At 37.5% G+C, this 17431-nt stretch overlaps 1 protein-coding gene across 9 annotated transcripts in view; it reads right to left on the bottom strand.

Annotated features, from left to right (window-relative positions):
• MYO6 (myosin VI) overlaps nt 1-17431 on the bottom strand; it is a 109544-nt gene that overhangs the window by 18718 nt on the left and 73395 nt on the right. For all 9 annotated transcript variants that reach the window (XM_088137851.1, XM_088137847.1, XM_088137868.1 and 6 more), the window contains exons 17-27: nt 16196-16291; nt 15560-15733; nt 10947-10985; nt 8489-8582; nt 6111-6241; nt 5917-5994; nt 5159-5288; nt 4319-4409; nt 3115-3265; nt 2030-2238; nt 1749-1827 (exon numbers count right to left, since the gene is read on the bottom strand). In XM_088137851.1, the coding sequence (XP_087993977.1) occupies nt 1749-1827; nt 2030-2238; nt 3115-3265; nt 4319-4409; nt 5159-5288; nt 5917-5994; nt 6111-6241; nt 8489-8582; nt 10947-10985; nt 15560-15733; nt 16196-16291 (1272 nt within the window). The remainder of the gene's footprint in view (nt 1-1748; nt 1828-2029; nt 2239-3114; nt 3266-4318; nt 4410-5158; nt 5289-5916; nt 5995-6110; nt 6242-8488; nt 8583-10946; nt 10986-15559; nt 15734-16195; nt 16292-17431) is intronic.

Raw genomic sequence — 17431 nt, 5'->3', positions numbered from 1 at the left:
ATACTCAGAAAATTGGTTTCAGAGCAGATCAAAGTTTATAACTAGTAAGAAGGAAGGACAGAAGTTCAGAGACTGGAAGTCCTATATATTAGGAAACTAAGGTTTAGTAATAGAAGCAAAATCTTTACACGGGAATGAATCAGAATTGCATACTGAAAACCAAAATAATTTGTTCATTTTTTTTTAAAATTCAAAATGTCTGTGAGTTTAGTTGTTAAGAACATCAGACTGATTTATCATGATACTGACAAAAAAACCATGATACATTCCCAGTATATATGTCTACATAATGAATCGAGTAAGGAGAAGTACTGTGAGATCTGAAGGGAATTTGGCCAACAGAATCTGCTAGGTTAATTTTTCTATGGCCACTTCTCCCACTGATCATCCAGCTGCTTTTAGTGTCAGCAAGGGTGGCCAGAACAGCAACTTTCTCTTTGTTATTGCTGATTGGACTGTAAAAGTGTTGTCCTGGCAGACTAACTGATATTGCCAAAGCCTTAGGGGAAATAAGTTTTCCTAGCAATAGGCAGCTGAACCAATCAGGTACTGCCTTTAGGCAAAGGGAAGATCCAAGCACCACTCTGATAATCTGACCACATATCCATCAATCCTCTACTTTAAAATGAACTTACAATGTCAACACAAGCCTGAGGAGCATGCCTGTGCTGACTGTGGCATAGCCTCAGGGCTGTCTCAGATAACTTGGCCTTAGAAACATGCTCCGTGGTCTGGTTCCAGAATATAAGGGAATTTTTTTTATTGTACTGAAAAACAGATTCATTCTAAGAGAATATATTAGTGGTTCAACTGGTAAAATACACTGAGAATACTGTAGCTTTCTACAGGCTAAATTCTATTTAGATTCCTACATGAGTACCAAATACATGATCTTTGTACATCTGATCTGTCAGCTTAAGACTCAAGTAATCACATTCCAATACATTTATGGTGATACCATCTGAAAATTTTGCTTGAACTTTCTTTTTCCAAGAGCAAATCTATGAAGTTATTCCCCTATTCTAGCAGTTTTCCTAGAATGATGAGCTGGCATCATCATTTATTCTGATCATATTACCACGTCATCTTCCTTTCTGCTATGGACACTTTCTTATGCAGATCTCTGTTTTAGATTACTCAATCTGGCATTAATCAAAAGAAAAGCTCACTAAATAGGGCCTGAGAGAAAACTCTACCGAAAGGAACATCTGCTTTGTTGCTCTCTGAGACTGGAAGGAAGTCTACTAAAATGTTATTGCCCAGGCTTGGCAAGGCATGTTTTACAGATTTCTACACCAAGACATACAGGACTAACATAACCAACAAAACTCCCTGGCAAGAAACAAAAAGAAAATGAGGTGCAGTTGATCGTCTTCTTCAATTGTTGGCACTGTATGTATTAATAATTTAGTATATACCCAAGGCACTTGAGTTCTGCCCATGGCTATTTATATTTTATAATATATAATTGATAACATATAATATAAAGAGGTTGCCACTTTCCTCTCCCTAGTAAATCAGCGGCAGAGAGGATTTCTCTGGAGTAAAGTGGTTGGTGGCAGTATGTCTAGTTGGCTCATCCAAAACATTGTGGGGAGACTGCAACAAGATCATGGTAGCATGGTTGGAGACCCCTGTGGGAATCTGAAGAGGCCCAAGTCACCACACCCCATGCACGTGCACACCCCGTTATATCTGTGGATCAGGTTACAGGAAATGCAGCACAAAAAATTTCTGTTCAACCCCACCTGAATTCTTCTTTCTTCTTCCTCTCTTTTTTTTCTCTCCTCTTCTTCCTGTTTTCTCTTTGCTTCAATCTCATACTTCCTGGGTGGGAAAAATGGAAAGCCCATTAGAAACACGCAGACAAACATTAGGAACTATTAAAACCCTTTCCCTCACTTTCCCACAAATATTTTTATTTGTTCTTTTGTAACAGAACTCTGGTTCTGCTTAGAACCAACAGTTAGTTCCAAAATATGGCATCTGTAGTTGCCTTTGCTTCTACCACTCATTATTTCACACTCACAGTCGCCTTTCTTCCTCTTCCTTCTTCCGACGCTGCTCTTCTTCCTCATGTCTTTTCCTTTCTTTTTCCATTTCTTCCTGGATGTGTCTCAATCTTTCAGCTTCCTCCTCTTGTTGTTTCTTTTTCTGAAGGGCACTCAAAAGTTTCTCAGAGCTTTTAACTAGGGCATCATATTCCTTCTGAATCTGTTGTCTAGGCATTTCAGTGGCCTGTAAAATAAGCCATGAAAACAATCACAATAATTTGCACATATTGTGAAGCTTTAAAAAGCAAGTAAGAGAGAAAGAATACAAACAAAATCAAGAATTCAGGTACTATGTCCATCCATCAAAGCAGCAAAATGGATGTGTTAAACTTTCCTAAGCTTTGTCCACTTTTTTTGATTTGATAACCCTTATATGTCCACCCACAAGCAATCCCATCCAACAGCTTACTGGTATAGTCCATACTGTTACTCATGAATGCTGAATGTGGCACAGGCACAACTAAGGCTGGTAACCTAGTCTACACCTTCTGTCTCTTACTAAAAGGTGTTACGTCTATGCCATCAAACCGTAAAGGGAAAAACAGGACTTGCGCCCAATCCTTGAAAAATGTCAAAAAAAAAGTAATTCAAGTCACTTGCCTTTATGGTAGCAGACGTGTTCGAAAGTATGTGGAACAACATGCCAAAATTTGAGATGCTAGAAAAATTGTTGAATAAGGTTTTAAGTTTTTATATGTGGGAAAATCTCTGCGTCTTTATCCAACCCATGATTAGGAAAAAAAACAAGTTATGGAAAAATGACAACTCCCAGAATCAAACAAACAAGTGGAAATATGCTTTTTTTTTAAAAAAAACATGGATCTCATATTCCAATTCCCTCACTAAAAGTTTTGGATTGTCAAAATAGCAAAATAAAATAAAATAACTAGGATTTGAAATGTTATAGTATGGAACTTGGTCGGGTACCCTACAGATATCAGTCTACAACTGCCAAAGATATTTCCATGGTCATTCTTTTGCTCATGCTCATTGGAATCAAATACCTCTGCTGGGCCCTGATACAAAGTCCTTTTTTCTATAGCATGAAATGGCATCCTACCTTGATCTTGGCCATCAGAGCATCAATAGACTTCTCAAGATCCTGGACCTGCTTGCTCATTTCTGTCTTCCCCTCTTTCAGAGCAGTTACTACTTCATTGAATTTATCAAGTCTCTTTTTCAGTGTGCGAAGCTTTATTAGGCCATCTATGCTGTGAAAGGAATATTGATATTTTATATTTGAGAGGCAGATAGCAAAACACACAGCTATCCTTTGTGCCTTCAAACTACTTCTGAATGACATCATTGGGATCCAATAGAGACAGAAGAGTAGAATTACAATGAACTTCGTATTATCAATTTGGTCTGTGTTGCAATTAAAATTTGGAATAAAAAGTATGGGCAAAAAGCTTTGGAAACTCCTACAAACATAAAAAATAGATACACATAAAATATTCTGTGCACAAACCATTCCATTACATGTCTTCTCCTGGGATAGGTCCATGGTTGCCATGGAGGATCCCAATTTCAGGGCATGGAGATTAAAATCCTCCAGTACTGAAAACCTAGGAGACTCCATCACTGACCCTAAGGTATGAGACAGCACATTTGGACTATCACTAATACTTAGGCTTATTCTTTCAAATTCAGTGAAACTCCAATCTCTGGTCAGTGGATGCTACAGATCTCTTCAGCTGATTCTTTCAGAACAATTAGTCCATGTTGCTTCTCCTCTTCTCCCCTCTTTTTCCAACTCTACTATCTGCATGAGGACAGCATTTTTGATCATCTGCATGAGGACAGGTGCATTTCGAGGCTGCTTTGGTGTATGAGGTTCCTACACTAATTTGGGATATGCCATCCTTGGGTGGATGTGCAAAACTAGCTTGCCATGTAAGCAAGGACAGGAACACTGTGGTTCTCCTCTGTGTGGCCCAGAGGGATTCACCAATGTTTATGTTGTGGATAGGGAAACACTAACAGCAAAAAAGGGAAGATTTGACTGTCTACTTTATTTCTAGGTAGAAGCTTTGAAAGACAGAATATGGCAATATCCTTTCCAAGTAACTTGAGGGCAGCTCCTTTGACCCCCATCTCCACCCCTCTACAAATTGTGATTGCACACTAATCCCATATTATGAGTCCAGATATATGTGTGCTTGTTGGAAAGAACATCCTCTCCCATTAAGCTTTACTATCAAACAGGTCATGAGATTTATTAGCAAGCAGGATGCTGCAAGTATTTATACAGGTCTTCTTCTTACCGTGGTTGATGCTTTCTCTTGCATAGCCACATACGAACTGTCTTTTGTATTTTTATACAGGCACTGGCTCTGTACTTGATTTTGTTTTTCACTGAAAATAAAAAGAGGAAAAAAGTGGGGGAAACCTCATCAACAAATATCTAACTCACACCTAAATACAGAACCCACCTATCTCAGATAGATAGATAGATAGATAGATAGATAGATAGATAGATAGATAGATAGATAGATAGATAGAGAGGGAGGGAGGGAGGGAGGGAGGGAGGGAGGGATAAGATAGATAGATAGATAGATAGATAGATAGATAGATAGATAGATAGATAGATAGATAGGCAGGCAGGCAGGCAGGCAGGCAGGCAGGCAGGCAGGCAGGCAGGCAGGCAGGCAGGCAGGCAGGCAGGCAGGCAGGCAGGCAGGCAGATTTTACACTAGTGGATGCTACTTCCTTCCCTTATATGTGATTAAGATGCATTGGTTGCCAACAATTCTTGGGTGAGTGGGACTTGTGCTTCAATTCACAGGATTTTTTAAAAATTAAATTGTCAAAACCTTACAAGATCACTACATCTTGCAAGACTTTGGTTCTTGCATGAGCTCTTGCAGGATTTCAGAAAAGGACACACATTTCAGCATTATTGTGCAAGTACACACAAAATCAAGAGTCGTATTCCTAAAATGTTGTGATTTTTGACAATTTCAGATTTCAACCATTTCTTAATTAAAAGAAAACATTCTAATGTTTCAAGTAAGATTGCTTAAAAGACAGAGTTATAGGTAGTTTTTTAGTTTTGCTCACATGATCCCATCAGCCCATGCCACGAGATATTCTTGAATACATACATTTGATAACTGATAAACAACACCACTGAATCTTCTTACAACGGCTGCAAATAAGCCAGCGGTTCACACGTTCAATCAGGTCAGCAAGATTATCTGGATCAGACTTCACGATTTGATCAAATTCTGCAAACTGAACATGGGGGCGGGGGTGGGGGGGAATGCCATTTAAGACAACCATCAAGAATGTTGAGAGATGGAGAGTTCTACTGTAAACAGAATGTTGCAGTCATGACAATGTGTAGAGGCCACAGTGGCTGCCCATGAGCTTCTAGACCTAGTCATGCTATCAAAAACTTACCAACATCTGGAATATGCATATTTCTGAATATGTGTCACACAGTACAAGTTGTGACTACCTATTCTGATAGTAATACAGAGGGTGTACACTCAACTTTAAGCCAGGAACAAAGTTAAAGCACAGAACTGAAGCAATAAAACAGTCCTATTTATCTGCCAAAGCTTTTGGAGAATACAGTCATAGTAATAATTATAGGGAGGTTAACCATCACTCTGAGCACAGGTAGAGCTATAATCAAAATATTTTCTATCAGTAGATAAAACATGGAGAAGACCATGTTAATACAGATGCTAGCAGCATTAAAAGTGATCAGATTGCAGTGCATTTTCTTATGAAATTACTTTCAAGAAAGGTAATGCTATCCTTTATGTCAATTATTTTGCAAAAAGGATGAAGAGAAATTAATTTTAAAAAATCAATTTGTGCTCATTTGTACTTCATGGATAAAAATACCATTTACCTTGCCAGGTCTAAAGAACACTTTGGTTAATCCAAATTTATAATCATTTTCATTTAAGCCAAGGGCTTTGAAGAGAGCCTGAAAGAAAAGAAAGACAGTTTTACAGATCCTTTGAAAGAACAAAAGTATCAATGATTATCAATCCACTATGAAAAAAGCACATATAAAGGCATTTGCATTCTGAACATGAATACCTTGCAGAAGAGTCTAGGGTCCAGACGGGTCAGTTTTGCAGGCATATATTTTTTGTACATGTTATAAAGTTCATGAAATGAGGCTCGTGATGGAAAACCACCTTGCATCAAATCCAAAACAGATACCATGCCTAGAGTAACAGAGATGCAAAAAAGAATCACCACTGAATTACGAGGACCTAGTTGTCACTCCTTCTATATTTTGAGATTGGTGTAAAAAATATAACATTAGCTAAAACAAGAAACACAAGCCCTTATAAAGTCATAATGATTGAAGACAGTAAACAAGCTTCAAGTCTGAGTGAAAACCAAGAGTGAGTCTCTGTTGACCTTTCCAAACATTAGCCCTAATCTCCTCCAACTGATTTAGCCAAAAATTGATTGAGTAAAAAAGCAAGCAAGCAAACAAATAAAAATTTCATTTTCACTTCTCAACCAGAAAATAAAAACTAGATGAAGAATAATGTAATTTTTTCTTTTTCTTTTGCAATGTTCTGCCAACCTTTTATGGATTTTTTGTTGACACCGGGACTGAAAAGTTGATGGTTTACGGATTTGCTTATAGAAAAGGGAAGAGATATGGGATGAAGAGATATCTGTTTAATCTTACAGGGGGTGAAGAGTTACTAAATTTGTTTATACTTGTTATGATGAAGGTTGGAAGTCACTTCTTTATATATTTCTTTTCTTTTTCTTTATTATATTCTCTTTTCTTTTTCTTCTTTCTTTTTCTGTTTTCTTATACTTTTTCTTCTTTCTTTCTGTTCTCTTTCTCTAAGTTTAGTTTTAGCTTTTACTATTGTAATTAAAATTCTTAATAAAATTATATTTAAAAAAAGAATAATATAATTCATGATTAAGACAGAAAAAAGGAACTTCATTACTTTCCCTGTCTCCTCTCCCACAATACTGCCAAGAGCATCAGGCCTTCAGATTATTAGCCAAAAATGGAGTCAATAAACACTAATTAAAGTGAAGATGTTAAGCATTTGTGACTGATTTGCTAAATTAAACTTTAAACATAACTCGACATGACAAGCAATAGGAATGTTTGCCAAGTTGAACAGATGCTTAAAGACTAAAGGCCCTCTGGGATGCAAAAATTACAAAGAAATTAAAAGAAATGCCAAGGTAGCAGCTAAGGAAAACAAACAATTTAACTTGAAACAAGGTTTATTTCAGGACAATTAAAATAATCCATTTCAAAATCAGCTCTGTGAAATTGTTACTTTTGTTACTTAATTGGATCTCAACCATCTTTAAGCTATATATTCATGCCACCCAGTCCTGATGAGAACACCTCAACCAGGCTTCCAAATCTGTCAGCTGGAAGGAGGAGGATAGGGTAGATTGGATAGAGGTGCCCCCCTACTAATTGCTTAGGCTGTACTATTACTATAACAGGGGGTGCACTATCTAGGGTCCCAGGGCCCATGGGACCCCAAAAACCTTGACTGCAATCCTGAGTACCTTCCAAGAATTGTCACGAAATTCTTGGAAGGTACTTCAGGAAAAAAGGTACTTCCTTAATGTGACAGTAGGAAAAAAAATTAAATACATGGGAAGTCATTATGTTAACTATATATTATTACTTTTTAATATCAATTACATTTCATTGTAAGGAAAAGTTCACTTTGGGCCAGATACCTTTCTCCTTCCTCTGCCCATCCTTCAGAATCCAGCCTGGATTCTGGACCACTTGGTCCAAATCAACTTGTACAATTCTTCCCTACAAGGTACAATTATTTTATCTTACTTTTTTGGGGGGTAGGGATTAACTGCACATCTGAATTTTACTAAGAACATTCAACCACAATACTTCAGAAATAGCTAATATATTGATACTATTGCATGGCAGATTAATAATATAGTGCCTAGAGTGCAATAATTACAGCTGAATTCAATATTTGCAGTGGTGGAGAAGGCAACATTTCAAAATTGTTCAATGATGATGGAAAGATGTTATCTTTCAAATTGGATGATGTTCTGTTCTTATGTTCAGAAAACCACAGTGTTAAGTTTCCTTTTGGTTGTAGATATTTGGAAGGGTTTTTGTTCTTCAAGGTGGCTTTAGAATATTTTAAATAAATTATATTTTTATGTGCATAGAATACCACATTTTCTTTTTTGCACTGAATGTTTATAAAGAGACTAAGTTTAAATGTTTTTAACATCTTAACACTAAATATTATCTAGAGCTTACTATTTTACGCAGTAATTTCACTATAGCGATAGAGCACTGAAAAAAGCTAAAATACTCATTTTTTTTCTGATTGAAGAACTCTTATCCAAAGCACTGCTATTCAGTTCTGCCACAATCCTTATAATTTGCATATTATTAGTGAGCTAAAGTATCTTCTTAAGATACACTAAATTACCTGAACACTGGAGCTGAGAGAGGATTTGGGCACCTTCAAATTGGTGACTGGTCATCTTTAGATTAGGTTTGATGCAGCGAATAAAGCTAGACCCCTATTGTAAAGGCAGAAGATTAGCATAATCATGATAATATTTGAATAATTAAGAATAATTAAGAAACGGATGTTAGAGCCAAGTCATCCCAAGATACTGCTATCTAATTCCACCACTAGATATTTTTCTTTAAGGCATTTGTATTAAGTCTCCCCACCTCTTCTTTTTTTATAAACCCAGATAAAATAAATATGTTAAAATATTTAACTCTGTCCTAAACACATTGTTTTTAAACCCCTTATAAATATTGTATGTAAGCTTATACACAGAGATTGTCTTTCCATAGGACTGCCAATAGCATCCAATTCATACCAAGCTTAGTATCTAGCAGAAACATGTAACTTCTAGGATGCTTGACATCTATGCAAAGGACTCAAGAGCCTTGGGGAAATCAGGTCTCCTATGGTTCCTGATACTTGATGTGGCAGTGTACAAATGTTGACAAGGAAGGAGGGCAGCTACTTTGCTGGGGTCATCATCCAGTCAGGTTGAGAAAGCAAGGCCACAGGGATATGGAAAAGAAGGCTGGGAGTACTGTTCAGGCCACTATGGTGCCCAGAGTGGGGGATTAAGGTGCTCAGAATATACTGAACTATTTTTTGTCTAAATTTGGAGATATGCATGGAGAATTAATTTCATTTGCAAAGTTAAGAAGAGTTCATTGCAATTATCTATTCAAAGCCATTGAAAAGGGAGAGGAAAGGAGGGGAGGGAGGAAAATCTTTATATTCAGAGTTCTAAAGCATAGGCAGCTCTATAAAACAAGATGTCAAAATAAGATAACTCATGATGAGGCTTCAAAACTTTATGGTGTGGTTTCAAAACTTGTAGCAGACCCCTCTGCCCTCACCCCACCAAAAGAGAGAGAGAGAGAAAGAGAGGGAGAGGGAGGGAGGGGGGGAGAGGGGAGGAGAGGGAGAACATTAATTTATCAAAGTCACATTTCAATAAAAAACATAACTGCAAAATATGGTTAGAAGCTCTTCCTGAAGGATTTATCTCAATTTATTAACCATATGGATAAACAAAACAGTACAATAAATGAACTTCATAGCCAGTACACAGTTCAAAATTCTGGAGAACATTTCGTTCTTCTCTAGAATCTTACTTACCCATTTGCTAGATTTTTATCTGATTTTGAAGTGCATAACTTCTGAACAAAAGACATGAATGTTTGAAGCTAATTTCTATTATTTCACAATCAGGAATATTCATTGTGCGTGCTACTTCAGATACCCTTGAAAGAGCTGCTTAAAATTAGCTACTTTGGAAGCTTACTGAAAAGTCAGGAGGACACCCTGAACTGTCTCAAGCCCTGAACAAATTCAGATGCAATGGCTTACTACTTGTCAGCAGTCACACAAACAAAAAATATATGGCTTGCTTTAATATTTTCTGCTGGCCACTGCTTTTAAGGGACATTTTTTAATGAAACCTTTCAAAGAACATCTGGATATCTTGAACTGACTACCATGAATTCAGAACCATGGCTGATTGAGGTCAAACTTCTGGACCTGGAAGCTAAATGCATTGGATCAACTAGAGTGGTTTTCTGCATCATCCTTTCGCTATACTACACACATCATGGAGGACCACAGACTAGCAGAAGGTTCCTCTAGTTCAGGAGCATGTAAATTTTGTTGGCTTGAGGCCCACACGAGGCTTAGTGTGGCATATTGAGGGCAGCATTCCAAAAATGGCAGTACCACAAAGCTTAACGCACCCATTCTATTTCTTAAATTACCGCAAACATACAAAAAGGGCTGAATTTGTTATTCTGGTCCACTGTGGAGGCTCACGGGATTACAAAAGAGGAGCTGGTGGGTCATATGTGGTCTCCCATCTGCAGGTTTTTAACCCTTGTTCTAACATGTATCTGGATACAATTTGTTTTGAGATGTTTCTGTTAAAGACTACAGGTGAACTACAATGACCTCAAAGGGCTTCAATCTCTTTCTCTCTCTCATTTTTTTTTAATATTGGTCAGTTTCCTGCAAACATGTTTTTCCTTATACTTCGGTGTGATGCAGAATCACTGAATAAACTGACTACATGAACATACCTGTAAAAAAATAAAGGATTCCCACAATAAATGGATTTAGCCAAGATTACTCTTACAAAGCTAAATATGCTGGTTCTGACAATTCCCATCTGCTACATACATTAAAAAAATGTCAAATATGCAAAATGTTCATGTGTAAAATTCCATTCAAATTTAACTGATATCCTGCTTTAACAGATCCCCAGCCCCACATTAGTACAATAAATCTAGGGTTTATTTTATTAACAGATTTAGTGCAAAAATATAAAAATAGATGGGACCTTGTGACAGAAGGCACCGATTGCCCATGACTATTTACTTACAGTGCTACGAAGCTTTTCCAGTAGAAGGTTTAGCTGAGTCTGTAACAGAAAAGCATCTGCGTCAAACTAGAGAAGCACAAATAAAGCACAGAGCAGGATACGTCACTATCAGTATGTATCTCTTAGCACTAGCTCTCTGCATAATATAAACTGTTCCTGAAATGGAGTGCAAAGGCAAACTCACATGTTGGACCTGACCAGCCTCAACTATGCCAATTGCTGCACTTCTAATTCTGGTTGAACACCTCTACCAATAAAGAAGTTTACATCTTTGCACACCAACAGGTAAAGAGAGAGAAAGAAAGGAGGGAAATGTGAATGCCAAAGCCAGGCAGTTCAAAAGATGGCAAAGCCATATGTGAAGAAATGACCTTAGGCAGAAGACAGGTCTGCCCCCAAACAGCAAAACGCCACATGCAACCTTTTCCAATCAGGTGTCTTTCAGATACACTGAATTACAGCTCCTGTTATCTCTAGCCTGCATGACTAATGAAAGCCACACAGCTTAACCCCAGGCTAATCCTTTCCATTGACATCTACCCTACTCACAATAGTTTAGGGACAGCAATTTTTCCAATAATCTCACTCTACTATTATAAAGATCAGATGAAGCTCAGTTGGGTCCTTCCTTCAACAAGGATCATGGAAACACAAAATACATATTTGTAGGCTGGTACCTGACATAACGTGCCTTGCTGGAAAGCCTTCTGCTAAGCATTTGAGGAAAACTGAGATTTGAGAGCCCAGGCTATCAGTTGTTGATTTTTAAAATGACAGTTTTGGTAAACTGGGTTACTTTTAATGTCAGTTTCTTATACTATTTTTTTATATATACACTTGTTTACAGCTTGACAAGTGGTAGAAAACCAGAATGTTAATATAGTAAATACATTTAGTTTTTTATGTGCAGAAAAGACTAGCTGTACCATAAGAGTATATTCATTCAAGCATTCAGTTCCCCACCAACAGGCTAAAGCTGCAGAGTCCAGGAACAGCTCTATAGCAGCAGCCTATTTTTCTAGACTTCAATCAAATCCTACACATAAGAATCTCTCAGTTCCCAGAATAAAATATACTTCCGCTTGCACAGGCCATTACACTTCTTCCCCTCCTCTTTATCATCTATGAAAATATTAGGGGGGTTATTTATTTTTATTGCAGGAGCATTCAGGGCAGAATGGTACCAGATGGAGGATGGGGCTATATATTTATCCTAGAGTTAGCATTAGTTAGTTATGCACCTTTTGTAAGCTGATATTCTACAAAGTGGTAGATCTGAACATTGCAGCAGCTCTTACAATAATCAGCAGTCCCATCATCTTCCAATGTTGCATTACTTAAATTTAACTTCATACTAAGGTGGCTTTAATAATTCTGGGGTTGGGTGAGATTGACAGAAACCCAGGAAAAGAGAATTTTAGAGCGTTTCTTGTTCATGGCTTGTCATAAGCATAAAACATGCTTGAAATGAGAATGAGTAGATCTTGTACTTAACTTACACACTGTGCAATGTCATTGTGCTACAAAAATAATCAACAAAAGTTACAACTGTGTGTATGTAAAGGGTCAAGGAGGGAGTAGACTGCATACAGAAAGAAAGCAGTGATATTATCCTAAGAATGTACCACCTCTCTCATTAAACTTTTAAAGTCAGTACACTTAAAATATTTCTCTCTTGCTTTTGGAAACTAGAGCTCTTGCCCTGGTACTCATTGGCTACAATCTTTGTATGTAATGGAAGAGCATTATGTGTTTGCTTATTGTGAGCTCGCGTTAAAACACCATCCATTCACCTGGGAAACAGATATTCCGTCTCAAGTTAGCAAATGAGCCTTAACTGGCTCCTCTGCCAGGGCTTTTATATTCGATTAATTAATTAATTAATTAATTAGTTTTATTTCACTAGGCTTAAATGCCACTCCAAACACCAAGTCTAGGTGGCTTACAATCCTGCTGCCTCAAAATTGGATTAAAACAACCCAATAAGAATGTCAAACTTTAACAAAAAGTAACAACAGACTGATCAAAACTGAGGAACAATGCCAATAACAAAAATCAGTATCAGTCATACAAAAGAAGGGAACAAACCAATTTATCTCCGTCTCAAAGGCTAGCTGGAATAACCAACAGGAATGCATAATTTTGTACAAGCCAATGGTTTCTGTTTTAATTGTTTTATGTTACATTTCATTGTTTTATATTGCACTGTGCTTGTCTGGTAGCTCCCACTGCCCACCTAGGGCTGGAAGGGCCAGGTATAAATAAGAAAATTAAGGAGATGGGAAGTCAGTGATGAAATTGTTTTGAATTGCTCCCTCCTCCCAAATGCACTGGATTTATGCAGGAAATATATATATATATTAAGAACCACATAGGTTTCAACCCACTTTTATCCATAAGACCCTACTGTGGAAAACTCAGCATACACATTTACCAATGGTTTAGTTTAATTACAACTAGAAATCCATAAATCCAGTTGCCTGCATATCTGCATCTTTGCCTTTAAAGTTCATTGGACAGGGCACAGTACTCCGAAGGGAAGGCAATGCGTGTAGGGGGTATTTTACAACTTATTTGAAAGAGAATATGATGGAAAGACAAACATTATTCATGGTACTAAATACATAATTATTACTTTATCCTTGGAAGAAAATTAGAACCTTGCTCTAGAATAGAAATGTTTTTACACTACTACACGTAGCAGAACTGACCTGCTGGAAATAAAATCTTTATCTGTTACATTATTGATAAATAAGCATTCCACAGAGCGACCTATTTCCCTTCAAACTTTGGTTTGGCTTTTGCCTGCTTTTCCTCTCAACCTCCCTATAGTTCCCTCCAGCCAGCTTGAGCTGCAAAGGCCAACTAACATTAAGAACTGTTGGACAGGAAAAGGAAGAAGGAAAAAAAAATCAGAGAAGGCTTCACATATCAAGAACAGAAAGCACAGTCAGAAGCCAGATTTACAGCTCATAACAAAAGAACAAAAATAGAAGTATTAGACTCTTCCATCAGTTAGGAAAAAAAAGAAAAAGGAATACCTGGTGCCCTGAGATTGTTTTCCTCTTAAAAGCAGAGTGTTCCCCCCCCCCCCGCCCTTCTCATTACATTAAAACAGTTGGTCATGCCTCACTTTCATAGATAGCATTCTATCCACTATTTAAATGGAACATCCTCTGCAAGTTCCTGTTAATCAGGGCTACTTCAAAAGTATACCCTGTAACAGTAATGCAGAGTGAAAAGCTTTTGAACTGAAGACATTCCATTTGGCTTTGGCAAAACAATTGTTCTCCAGCACCTGTCACTTATACAATTCTGCTGCTGAGGTATTTATTAACAGAGTTCTTGAAGATGGCTCATTCTTCCTGCAACATGCTGCATGGTCATGGCAACCTCCCAAGAAGTACAAGGGCATGCACTGTACTAACACCCTGCCATTTGTCTGCTAAGATTCTGCTAGAATTCCTACAACAACACATGGGTTGAAACAATCACTCGGGTTCTAGTACACTATGAATTTTATTCAGATTTATGATGCAAACTAACTTTTCTTTCCTTAGCAGCAACTCCAGACTGGACAGAAGATGTTTATGAAGTTTTTGTTTTAGTTGACAAGAATTATATGTTACATAATAATGTTGCTAAATTTTGCTTTTACAACATGGAGGATGATGATTTCTGTAGCATAAAAATTAAGAGCAGTATTAGGGTTCTTAATTTAATTATTATTTATCTTATTGTTAGGAATACAGATTCATAGATAGGTTGGTGTTTTGCTTGTCTTTTATTGTTTCTAAGTATGCTAGCTTTAGGCCATAGTAAAATTTGATTTGTATTATTTATCTTAATTGTTAGGAATATAGATTTATAGATAGCTTGGTGTTTTGCTTGCCTGTCGTCGTTTCTAAGTGTGCTGGCTTTAGGCCATAGTAAAATTTGATTTGAATTTAATGTTTGATTCCAAGAAGTCCCATGAGGCAACTGCATGAAAAAATAAAGGGACAGTAGAAAAATCCACCAAGAAAGCACACTGAAAAATGAGAGAATATTACAAAAGTTAATGTAGAAACAACTCCCTTTGTTCATAGGTCATAAAAGATGATCAAGGAATAGGGAAGATAGAGGCATCTGTGAAAGAACTTGGGACTTTACAAACTGATATGGCAAAGAAGTCTAAGAACAGCTGGAATGTTCCAGAAGAACAAAGGTCCTCAATATCTGTAGCAGAGAACTTGCTTGAGCATTAACATTTGCTACTACAAAGGACAGGTCTCCATTTGGTACTACAAAGTAAAGAGGAAAGGAGATGCCCTGCCGCAGAGTTCATTATGGCTGCATTTCAAGGGGGCCTACTAAAAAGCAAATCCCACTGAAATCAGCTTGAATAATGATATTTAGGATTGGTCTGGAATGAAACTGAATCCACTATCGTATGTTCCTACCTTTATAGCAAAGTTCCTCAACCTTGGCCACTTGAAGATGTGTGGACTTCAACTCCCAGAATTCCCAGAGTTGAGGTCCACACATCTTCAAGTGGCCAAGGTTGAGGAACACTGCTTTATAGGACTATAAAGGGCAGTCTTGTAAAGCTACTAGATTTTGTGAGACCATACCTTGAATTTGTTGCCCACGCTGATAAAACTTAGTTTTCCTGCTTTTTGCTTAGGGTCCTTATTGTTGTTAGTGTTGGATTCAAAGAGTTGCCGGATAAATTTATCCTTGGATTCACATATGAGGGACTCCAGAGACATATGCAGAGCATCGTTGTTTTTCTCCACAAACTGGATCTGAGGGAAATCAGAAGCATTTCAGTTACTTAGGAGAGCACACAGATCTGAGCTATTTCTAGGTCATATATATGAATTAAGGCAAGCACATGTGAAAAAGATTGGCAAGAACTTACTCTCTAAAAGCAATGCCCTAAAAAACCTGTGATTTATTTTTTTAGCATGGAAGAACAGACAGATTCTATCTAAAATAGCAATTTTGCAACAAATAAACTACAGCAGTACAGTTGGGTGGGAAACTCCTGAGCATCAATAAGTTTCAGGCTGAACAAACACAATGGGTTTTTAATATGTTACAATTGTTTACCAGAATTTAACTTATATTAAAATAAACATTTAGCGAATATGCATAAAATAACAAAAATACGCATTTGTACGTAAGTATAACAAAGCCCATTATTGTTTATTAACACATTTCTTAAAAATCATTAAAGAAAGAACAACACTTTCAGATTCATTTACCGTCTCATAACATACTGCTCCTGCAAAATGTCTGATGATAAATCCCTCATCATCACGAATATTTCGATGAACAGCTAATTTAGACTTCCTGGGTATCTGAAATGCAAAAGAAATATAATTTAAGATATATATATATAGATCTGGAAAAAATGTTGTAAGAGCTCATAACAAATACAAATGAGACACTAAAAAAATTAAAATAAAAATCACTTGTGAAGAAAAGCTAGCAACAGTATCATCCAGGGGCAACATACTAGCTAAAGGGGTCTCAATGGCCTTCCAGTAAATACTGTTAAGTCATACTAGCAGGAATATATAAAACGGCAAAGGAATCCCAACAAGAACTTTTGAAGTACATCTTAACAAACAGATCAGGTCATGTGGAAGAAGACAGATCTTCTATTAACCTGGTCCCTGCCAGTTTTAATGCTTAGAAAAGATCAATAATTGAATTGAATTTAGAATTTTTTTCTTTTTAATCCGCATTCAATCGTGACCGATTCTGCAGCGAGCGCCTTGTCAAGTCCCTGAAGTTTTCATGGCAAGGTGTTTTGGAAGTGGTTTGCCATTGCCTCCTTCCTAGGGCACAGCCCAGCTGGTGGACGCAGGAAGGCGGGATTTCCGTTGCTTCAGGTCTTTTTCCGACGTACGCAACTTCCACATTACCGGCAACTGCTCCCATCTCCCGTACAAGGTGCTGCCAGTGTTTTCCCTCCCACCGGGGTGAGAGTACCCATTTATCTACTTGCAGATGCTTTCAAGCTGCTGGGTTGGCAGAAGCTAGGGATGAGACAGGAGCTCACTCTGCTGCATGGGGCTGGGCTCAAACCGCTGAAGTATCGACCATTTCTGGCCGTCAACTTCAAGCGTCATTAAGCCACTGCCCCACTGCATCCCCCAGTTTAGAAATAAGTCAGTGTAATTATTTCAAAATCAGCTGTACACATTCTGTGATCCACCCAAGTCAGCAGTCTTACAACCACACTTTAGACTACCTATAACTCTATAACTTCTGGTGGGTCTTTTGAAGGCAAGCCTACAGAGCACTGCCTTTTGGATGTGACATAAGGAACAAATAATGATAGCTATATTGTCATCACAATTGCTGTGTACTGCCATTTTCCTTGGAGGCAGGAATACAAGGACCCAAAAGGATCACATCTACCTCACTTTAAAAGTCCTATAGCTTCACCTGATCTACAATGAATTTTGCAGGTAATATTCAGTGATGACATT

The sequence above is a fragment of the Python bivittatus genome, unplaced genomic scaffold (assembly GCF_059951505.1).
Source record: "Python bivittatus isolate LINGU-HERP-01145 unplaced genomic scaffold, Pbiv_v1 ctg000020_np1212, whole genome shotgun sequence".
Classification (NCBI taxonomy): domain Eukaryota; kingdom Metazoa; phylum Chordata; class Lepidosauria; order Squamata; family Pythonidae; genus Python; species Python bivittatus.
The sequence above is the reverse complement of the archived record's forward strand: the minus strand, read 5'-3'. Positions and strand labels throughout refer to the sequence as shown.